The following is a 10,365-nucleotide window of genomic DNA, read 5'->3' on the forward strand; positions in this document are numbered from 1 at the left end:
GGGGAACCAGCGGGAACCAGGGACAGATAGAAGGCATAGTAGCCATCAGGCAGGATTTGGAGGACGAAAGGAAGGGCGATGTATGAAGTACATAGTCCTAGCCCACGGCTCTCCACGCCACATACCCTTCGGGAGGTCTGCGACAAGGGTTCCAACCTTGCCGCCATGGCGTTAAATACAACAACAACAACAACAAAAAATGCCCCGCTTGGTTTAAGGCTCCTTGTTGCCTATCAAATTCACAAACACAGACGCAGCTGTAAGGTGGAAGCCGCTCTATCAATTCCTGTAAATTATAGCAACAGCTCTTAAACTTTTTAACTGCATCGTCTCTCAGCAACTATTTATCTTTTAGGGTGACTATGGAAAGACGCTTGACAATGCGGCACTGATTGCGTGCTGCTTGAAGCATCATATAGAGTTTAGTGGGCATTGGAAACTCTTGTAGGCCTGACGTTAAAGTGACCAAATTCCAGCTACAAGGGAATTATCGCCGGAGCCTTCCAAATCCTTAATAAAACTAGCAACAACTACGTAAAATTGAAATTTCTAAAGTTACTCTTGTAGGCCTGACGTTAAAGTGACCAAATTCCAGCTACAAGGGAATTATCGCCGGAGCCTTCCAAATCCTTAATAAAACTAGCAACAACTACGTAAAATTGAAATTTCTAAAGTTACTCTTCGTGAATTATAGTTTACGCCAGATATAAGGTTGATAAGGTGAAATCTCTTAGCTAACTTGGAGGTTGCTAACTCTGTCTTAAGATCTCATAGGTACTGGTTTATTAAGTCTGTCGAATGCGTACAAACAAGTAGCTGTACCTATATTCTGCTTCAACGCTATGCATCTGTTCACCACTCAAAGCGCATTAGTGTAGATAATTAAAAATGTTAAGCATGATGCAGAATCTAGTAACAACACGATCCCTGGCTGTAGGTTAATCTCTTTTATGTCTGAATAATCCTAGGCTACTGAAGAATGAAATTGAGGGTTATCGAAATTTACACAACACTAGTCAACATTAGAGAGAGGAAGAGAGGAGGAAAGAGCGTACATTAATGTGCCGAACATACAGAGCCTCCCGTTCTACACTAAGTAGCACTTTAACTGCGGTAACTAAAACGCTATTGTTAGTTTGCTGTAGCCTAAAACTTTTCTGTAGCCGGGAATTTCCTTAAGAGACACCGTTAGATTATCAAAAAGGCCGCGTAATCCTGTTCGTGGCCTGGAAATAAAATTACTATAGATTCTAACTAAAATAAAGGTTTGCTTACGAAACAATTCTTTAATAGTGGGGCGCAACACGCCTTTGTTACCTTTTTCTGTCACCAGGGAATAGTATAGACGTGACAGTGTTTATGAATAGGTGTTTGCGCTCCATAGATTAGCATAGACTTCTCCCCTCTTTAGCAGATATAAACAAAGGCATAAACGCGTAATGGATTGCGTGTAATGGATTGCGCGGCCTTTTTGTCTATTTAGAGTAATGTGCTAGTAAATATCTCTGCGGATGCTTGAACCCCTCTCCTAGCCACTCCAGATTGCTGAGATAGCAAGTATAAATATCGCATATTTCCCTACCTTTTCTTTTAGCTCCGCCACCACCATTTCCTCCAGCATAAACTCACTAGTAGTAAACAAACCAACTTTTCACCAGACTAACACAAATGGATATTATATTCTTTTTTACATTGATTTTTACACTGTTAGAAATTCTTCTTATTACTGTCTACACTTACTCCATCCCTACCTATCTTACGTTGTTATATAACATATAATGCATAATTTGCTAAATTAGCACACAGGTTCACCCCAATCGCCTATGCTAAAGCATGGGATGGGTGTACTTGTATACAAGTAAAAGCTAATCCTACACTTAAAACTAAGGGCAGAGTTTCAACCAGCGATTTACAAACGTTGGCTTGTAGGCAGGCTTAGCCAGCTTTTGTAGCCGGACCCTGGTCAGTTCGTAAGTAAACCTAGTACTAAATCTTAGTTTCTTAGCTAAGGTACACTAATTATCTTACTAGGACATTTTAACCTTCTAGGTTAGGACAGGGATTGGTGTACCTCATATAAAGGTGCTAGGATATCAGGGGATAATATGTATAATGCATGCAAGTACTTTGGAGCAGTTGACTTGTGCTGCGTCAATACAGATTCAACTAGTACTGTTGCAACTGATCATTCATTTGGATGCGGCTGATGAGGGGAACGCGGGTAATGCTGTTATCTAGGTTATTACCAACCTAGACGTCGCGCCTGGAAAGTTCTATGTTACAGCTGATAAAGAAGGCAACAGATTGACTACATAGTTCTAGTAACCTAAGTATAGGATAAGTTAGTTGTTGTATTGCTTAGTGTAGTCTGCAAGTTCTACAGTAAATCTATGTAAATAGTTAGTAGTTATTTCTTGTAAGGCAACTTTAGCCTAAATATGTGTTTTAACTAAGTAATTGTATGCAGTTAGTTTTACTTAAGTAAGGGTGTTACTAGTTCTATTATACTCCCTTAAAGACTAGCTGTTATTGCATGTAGCGTTCTAGCAGAATACTAGGGTTGGTGCTAAGGGTTGCGCGCAAATACAGGAGGGCATAGTCTGTGCATTATTGCAGGCTAATTCTTGCAGATTATGCATAAAAAAACAAAGGATAAATATCGCCACCAACCTTCCTACTCTAGGCCCCATCTATAGTCTACCTCAACACCGTGGCCCTGCAGACCTCCCCCTCGGCCCGGGGCCCAGACGCCCTGGACTTCAAGCCTACGCGGTGGCTCCAGCCCGTCTCCAGAGGAGTGGACGAGGCGCCGCAGCTTATAACCCCGCAACGCGGCGCATTCCTTCCTTGGTTCGCCGGTCTCCGGGTGTGCCCGGGCCAAAAGATGTCCCAGGTAGAACTCGTCGCGGTCGTTACTTAGCTTTTCCGGAAATGCACCGCCGAGCCGGTCCCGAGAAAGGAACAGAGCATGGAGCAGGCGAGACAGAAGTTGTTAGACTTGATGCAGGATAGTCAACCGGCCGTGACGTTACAAATGAAGCGGCCCAAGGATGTGCATTTGAGGTGGACGAGGCGATAAGTTGGTGTTCCTCTGCAATGCCACATTGATAGTCTGGGTCTTACCGTCTCAGAGTCATCCTCGTCATTACAAGTGTCGGCAAGCATCATCACCTTGAGAGCAAATTCTCACCAAGAGGTCGGTTCATCGAGCGCATTAGTGAATGGATGTTCAGAGTTCATTACGGTGTATATGTCAGACCTGGATATTATATATCCGAGTCGTGCATTCATCCCCTGCTCAATTCCCTGTTGCAATAAGGGTTATTAGCAGCATAGCCACGAAACCTTGTTATGTTTCTTGTTTTAGGTTAGCTATGTGTCAACAACAACAACGCACTACTAGCTGAGTAGGCAATAGACTAATATGCACGTTATTGCTGGCTGCCAAGCTGCCGCCTGACAGCATGTAATGTTGTCAGGCCCATCCCAGTACACTTGTTACAACGATTGTCACACTACGCTTATGGGACAATATAGTCTTACACAAACATGATTGAGTCTGCTATGGATATGCCAGTATAAAGGGTCTTTCACTCACGTTATAGATAGTCGGGCTATTCCCTTAGTCTTTCGTTCTTTGTACTCATCGAAATACCCTATTAAACCTTTACCTGACAATCGCTGCCTAACAGCTTTGTTGCCCTGTATTGGAGTTTGATTAATCCTTGTGGGCCTTAGCCCACTCGGTGCGCCGAATACCAATCTACTCGGGCACAGGCAGCCGACAGCCGGCTGCCTGGCCCGACTAACATCAATTGCGACAATCGACACAGCCATTTTAGACTCAATTAATCCGCTATTATGTGGAGTACTTTTACTCTATGCTCTAGTGTGTTTTTAGTCGGCAAAAGCACAATAACCTAATTAGGATATTAGCACTAGCAATAGCGACAGCTAGCTTGTTAGAGTCGGCTTTCTATAGTAGTGTCTATTAGCAGAAGCTAAGGTAATAGTGCTATTAAATAGTGCTGTAAGTTAAACTAAAAGAATTAAGTCTTTAGAGGATATAGTAATTAGTTGTATACTTAATAAAAGACTAGTAATCTTAGTTACTAGTAAAGAGTGCTAAAAGTATCTAAGGGGATAATTATAAACTTAGTTGCTAAAGAGCTATAAAAGCCTATCCTTAAGTCTATTTAAGTTTATCTTATATATAAGTCTTATATATTTATTACTAAGGTTTTAGCTTATACTTAATTACTAGTAATTTAAGTATTATGTAAAGTAATTACTTAGAGTAAGGTGTATAAGCGCTTATATTGTAGTTAATTATACTTATATATAATTAGTTGCTTACTTCCTTATCTCTATATAATCTTATACTATAGTTCTTTTGCGCTAGAGAAGTGCACTCTAGTTTCTTATATCTACAGCATATAACTTATTTATAACTGCTAGATACCTTATAAAGGCATCGCTTAGTTCTATTATATTTAATAAGTTGTAATAAAAGACTAACTTTAAGATATTAATTTTAGTAATAATACTTAAGGATATAAAGATATTTATTTTAAATAAATAGATTACCTTTTATAGCTTTTTAGTAATTAACTTTACAATTATCTCTTTAAATACTTTTAGCACTCTTTACTAGTAACTAATATTATAAGCCTCTTATTAAGTATATAACTAATTACTATATCCTCTAAAGACCTAATCCTTTTAGTATAACTTATAGCACTGTTTCATAGCATTATTGCCTTAGCTTCTGCTAATAGATACTACTATAGAAAGCTAACTATAACAATCTAGTAAAATAATACGCTTAAGAAACTAGCCTTAAACTACTAAAGTAGATTGTTTGTATTGCTTTGCTTTTTAACATAGGCTACTATAATACTACTAGAAGCTAAGGATATAGCAATTATAAGTAGCTTAACTGCAGAATACTATCTTAAGATAAGGGATAAGTATAAGGCCCTATTAGAGAAGGTATTATAGTCGTAGGAGTAAGGTATAAGGATGATTTAACTAATTAATAGACTATTAACAAGTATTCCTATATCCTATCCGTCAATCTAGTCTTGCGCGTCTATTGCTAGAGTTTAGGAAGTGGACGTTTTACAAGAGGATATAGATTTGAACAGGACTGGCCCTCGAACAAGCTCCTCCTAGTCTTACACAACATACTCAGGGAGGCAGATCATGTCCTGGCCCCGAAAGAATGAAGTCAAAGCCCACGGCACTACCCTCCCCTCGGGAATTTTGATCCAAGGAGCACTGGCAGTCAACCAAGGCTGCGTCATCGACTGATAGAAGGCTGCGGATACATCGGCACTTGGTGTTGGTCTCTATGACGTTCTAAGCAAGCAAACCTTCCCTCAACCACATGGAACTGCTGCACCACTTATCAATCTCGCTGGCGCTCACACTCTCGTCACATGGTCTAAAACTACGGGGCAGTTGCCCTCTGTAGAAGGCGCAAGAAATAATCACCAAATACAATAATATTCACGTATACATGCCCTAACCTTCAGCTTCCAAACCAACAGCCCACCAACTGTTCACCCAGCGTTACCATGTAAAAGATTTTAACCAAGTAGGTCTAGTGTTTATCGGCACTATTTCTTTACGTCCTCCAAGTTAGCATAACTTCATGATTCATCTTCCCTAAGCGTCATTGACGGTGGTATTCTGGCCGAATACCAGGGTTGGGGTGCAGGGTTGCGCGCAAGAAGGGGAGGGCTGGTCCGTGCGTTTTGCCGATTGTTTTTTCAGCCGATTACCGTAGGGGGTTACCAAGACCCGTTCCCCCCCTCCGCAACCCTTTGTTCCCCTCACTTACTCACTAACCCTTAACCCCCTCCGCAACCCTTACCCCATGCATGCACGCGCAGTCGCCGCAAGACGCACGGACCAGGCATGGTCAGCCAACCGTCGTCGTCGCCTGGAACGTCAATCAACAATCCCCTATCTGTAACGGTCCAAGGCGTGTGTATTTGCAACAGGCTATGGCGACTACTACGAGTATCCTCAGATGAGGATTAGAAGGGAAGAACAACAAATCTCCGCCTCGCAGCGGCCTGATCAGGGCCATGCGGCCCATGCCGCACTGGCCATCGGATTGTCGGCATCGTGGATTCCGTGGTGGGCCTGACCCGGGGTCGCCCGTGGCCGCGATATCCAGCAAGGCCTCATACGGGCCCAGCCCGTTACAATACCCCCCTCCTCCCCTTCCGAAGGGGGCCGTGTTTCTCTTCGTACTCAGCTAGTGCTATTGTGTCCTGAAACTGGCTGAGTGGTTCCCACGTCGGCTTCGCCCAACCCGTCCATTTCACGAGGACCTTCCAACCCCTACCGTGCTTCTTCTTATCCAGTATCTCCTGGACCTCGTACTCCTGATCAGGTCCAGACACAAGGGCGGCGGGTTGTATATCGTCCTGTTCCTGCGATGGAAAAGGGTCGTTTCCGGCATGCCGCAGGAGGGACACGTGGAAGACGTTATGTATCCCAGGCGGCGTGTCTAACCTGCACGCGTGTGTTCCGACTGTCTCCTGAACCGTATACTTGGCGTTCACCCAGTCCAGTTTCTTTGAGGGCCTGTCTGATTTCACATTCGTTAACCTGAGCCAGACTTTGTCGCCCGGTTTGAACTGATCGGACGGCTGTCGCCTCGCGTTGGCGTACAGTTCTTGTCGCTCTTGAGCCGTGGCCATGGCGGCTTGGGCCCATTCCGTAGCGTCCTTCAATCTCTGCACAAATCCTTCAGCTTTCGCGATAGGGGTGCTGTCGTCCGTTCTCAATGGCTCGTCCACCCTGATCAGGTCGATGTCGTATCCGTGGGTGGCAAAGAACGGACTCATCCCTGTAGATGTCGCCGGTCGGTTGTTAATAGCCATCATTGCCACTAGGGACAATTCGTCCCAATCATCCTGAGCATACGAGCAGAAGGCCCGCAAGTAGGTCTCTACTACTTGGTTAGCTCTCTCCGTGGCTCCGTCAGTCTCCGGATGGTAGGCTGTAGAGAGTCTCTGTTTGATTCTGAGGAGCTGACACAGGCGCCTCCACGTCTGACTGACAAATTGTGTCCCTCGATCAGTCACTATTGCTCTGGGGGTTCCGTGGTGTCTGATCAAGGCAGTAGCAAGAGTGTTCGCTGTTGCTTCGGACGAAATTTCCCACATAGGCTCCAGTATAACGTTCTTAGACAGCCTGTCCGTAATAACCAAGAGGTTCTTGTTCTTCTTCCTCGTTGTAGGTAAGTCGGTAATAAAGTCGAGCGATATCTCTGCCCAAAATCGCTCGGGTATCGGTAACGGTTTAAGAAGCCCTCTGCGCTTCTCTCTCCAGACGTTGCCTCGTCCACAAACGTCGCAGTTGCGGGTGAATTGCCGGACGTCCTGAGACAGCCCTGGCCAGTGGAACGTCCGACTGATCAGGGACTTAAGCACATCTCTGCCCGGGTGCCCTGATAACACGGAGTCGTGAATGCTCTGAATCAGCCGCGTTCGCAAAGGCTCGTAATGCGGGACCCATATCCTGTCCCTCCAGCAAAGCCGGCGTTTTCCGTCGACTGTGCACTCCGACAGCATGATAGGGATTCCCCACGTAGAGGGCAGCTGTTTGGCTCCTTGCTGTACAGCGTCCCTGATCAAGTAGTACCGGTTGTTGTTCTCTAACCCAACGTCCCACAGGCTCTTCAAAGGGTCGTCTTCGAAGGGGTTCACTGGTGGCTCAGTCCATTTAGGAGACTCGTCGCTTCCTCCATCAGCGTCCCCGCTTGATACAAAACCGGCCCTGATGGTCGTCTTGGTCTGATCAGGGCACCTCGGCCCCAGGCTCAGTACTGCGGCGCGGTTTACGCGAAGGCTCTTCCGTCCTTCTTTCAACAGCTGTAACTCTCGTCCTTTCAACCTGTCGTCCTCTTCCCCTAGGGGCATATCCTGCTCCCTTCTCGACAGTGCGTCAGGGGTAACGGCTAGCTTCCCGGGCCTATACTGGATAGTGAAGTTGTACTTAGACAGTGTCTCTGCCCATCTAACTTGACGTTCGGTCAGTTGTCGCTTTGTAGTAAAGTACTTAAGGTTGAGGTGGTCTGTGACGATGGTGAATTCTCGGACGCTTCTGAGCTCTGCGTCCCAGTGCTCTAAGCACCGTATTATGGCAAGCAACTCCTTGTCGTGAATAGGGTAGTTGCATTCCGCGGGGAGATTCTTCTTCGAGAAGAACGCTACTGGACGTAGTAGACCCTCTTCATCGTACTGAGAGAGTGTACCTCCGATCACATATCCGGAGGAATCCGTCTCTAGTACGGTTTTTCGTTCTGGATCCCAGTGCGCTAGTACCGGCGCACTGATCAGACGGGCCTTTAGGTCCTCAAAGGCGTCCTGGCACTCTTCAGACCATACGAACGGGGTGTCCTTCTTCGTCAGGGCAGTGAGGGGTCGGGCGACGGCTGAGAATTGGGGTATGAACTGTCGGTAATAGTTGGCAAACCCCACAAAGGATCGGACTCCCCTTACTGATCGGGGCGTTTCCCATAGCTGTATAGCCTTGACTTTCTCAGGGTCGACTCTTAGACCCCTTCCTACCTCGACAATGAATCCGAGGTATTTCACGCTTTTTGCCTCGAAGTCGCATTTGTCGATATCGATCTGTAACCCTGCCTCCTGCAATCTGATCAGGACCTTCTTAACCTTGCTTCGGTGATCTGCGAGCGATCCGCTCGAGTAGATCAGAATGTCGTCGATATAGGCAGAACAGAACTCATCAAGGTAGTCCCTCAACGTGTGATTGATGTATCGCTGAAAGGTCGCCGGGGCCCCAGTTAACCCGAAGGGTGTGACCATCCATTCGTACAGGCCGTACCGGGTGCGGAATGCAGTCTTCCATTCCTCCCCTGCCTTTATCCTGATCTTATGGAAGGCTGCAATAACGTCTAGCTTTGTTAACCACTTGGCTTGTGATACCGCCCTCAGCGTCTCGCTGATCAGGGGGAGAGGGTATCGATCCTTCTTCGTGATTGCGTTCAGACCTCGGTAGTCAACACAGAATCTCAGGCCTCCGCCAGGCTTCTTCACGAAAAGTACGGGGGCGGAGGCCGAGGAGCTGCTAGCTCTAATGAACCCTTTGTCCAGCAGGTCGGTAAGGGTCTTCCGCAGCACTATCAGTTCCTCCCTGGACATACCGTATAGTGGTCCCCAGGGGGCTTGATGCTCTCGGCCGTTGTTGTCTTTTTCCAGGGGGATCTCGTGGTCTATCCCCTTCCTGTGCGGCGGAAGCTTCTCGGCCTGATTACGGTCAAAGACCGGAAGGAACTGGTGATAGTGTTTAGGGAGCTTGTCTCTTGGGTCCGTCTTCTTCTTAGGGGCCAAGGCTTTCTCGATATCCGCGATACTTGCGGCAAAAATTCTCATACCGGTACCTTCCGCCGGGTTTTCCCGTCTCTCGCGCCTGATCAGGGCCATGAACACTGATGCCGCCTGCTTCTGTAGAGGAAACCGGTGATCCTCCTGCCCGGGTTTCCTTCCTTGTACCGTGTGGTTTGCTACTCCAATATGCAGGGAGTTGGTTGCTGGGCGGACGACCACATCATCGTCTTTCATCCAGGATTGTCCAAGGATCACGTCGTCCTCCTGATCAGGGATGACGTAAAAGAACAATCGTCGTCTCTTGTACCCGTCGATGTCGATGCTGGCGTACGTGACGGTGTCTATAGCCCCAGGCACTGTGACGTTGACCTGTTCGAGGGCTCTCGGTGGTATGCTGATACGCGGCAAGCGGAGTTTCGTAGCGTAGGTGTCGCTGATTGTGGCGTAAGTGAGGCACCCGTTATCCACCAAGGCGTAGGTGTAATGGGTGTTATTGATTCCGATGTTAACATAAAAGGGCTCACTATCCATGTTCTTCCTAACACTCCGCCACTCCTTTCTTGCTTCTACCTCCTGGCGGCGCTTTTCGCCAGGAGTTACTCTTTTCCCGAGTCTTCTGAGGTCTGGTCAGACTCCGTCTCGCTCGATTCCTCCGAGCTACTCTCGGCAACAAGCTTAGTCTTGGACTTCTTGACTTTCGACTTCTTAGTCTTTGCCTTCGGAGGTTTCTCTTCTACGTCCTCACAGTGCCGAGCGAGGTGCCCTGGCCTCCTGCACCTATAGCACAGGAAGTCTTTGGTCCTTACGTCCCTCTTCTTCCCTCCCTGGTCAGGGGCCTTGGTCTTACTGACCTTGGTAGGCTCCCAGTCCATCTTGTCGTGAGGTGGTCTTGTAGGGGACTTAGGCTTTGCCTGACCAGGGGTAGACAGCCTTCGTCGCTGCCTCTCTTGGCGTTCCTGAGAGGACTGGTTGTCTAGGCGAGATCCGATCTTCA

At 46.8% G+C, this 10,365-nt stretch overlaps 1 protein-coding gene across 1 annotated transcript; it reads left to right on the forward strand.

The window, feature by feature from the left end:
- Positions 1–1,614: 1,614 nt before the first annotated feature.
- CDEST_13093 (Putative cytochrome P450) lies at positions 1,615–2,920 on the forward strand (the record flags this gene model as incomplete). The annotated part of the gene is made up of 3 exons (XM_062929249.1): positions 1,615–1,970; positions 2,032–2,470; positions 2,684–2,920. Exons 2-3 carry the CDS (start codon positions 2,462–2,464, stop codon positions 2,918–2,920), a joined length of 246 nt encoding a protein of 81 aa, XP_062785300.1. The 5' UTR covers positions 1,615–1,970; positions 2,032–2,461.
- Positions 2,921–10,365: the final 7,445 nt, after the last annotated feature.

Source organism: Colletotrichum destructivum, chromosome 8 (assembly GCF_034447905.1).
Source record: "Colletotrichum destructivum chromosome 8, complete sequence".
NCBI lineage: Eukaryota > Fungi > Ascomycota > Sordariomycetes > Glomerellales > Glomerellaceae > Colletotrichum > Colletotrichum destructivum.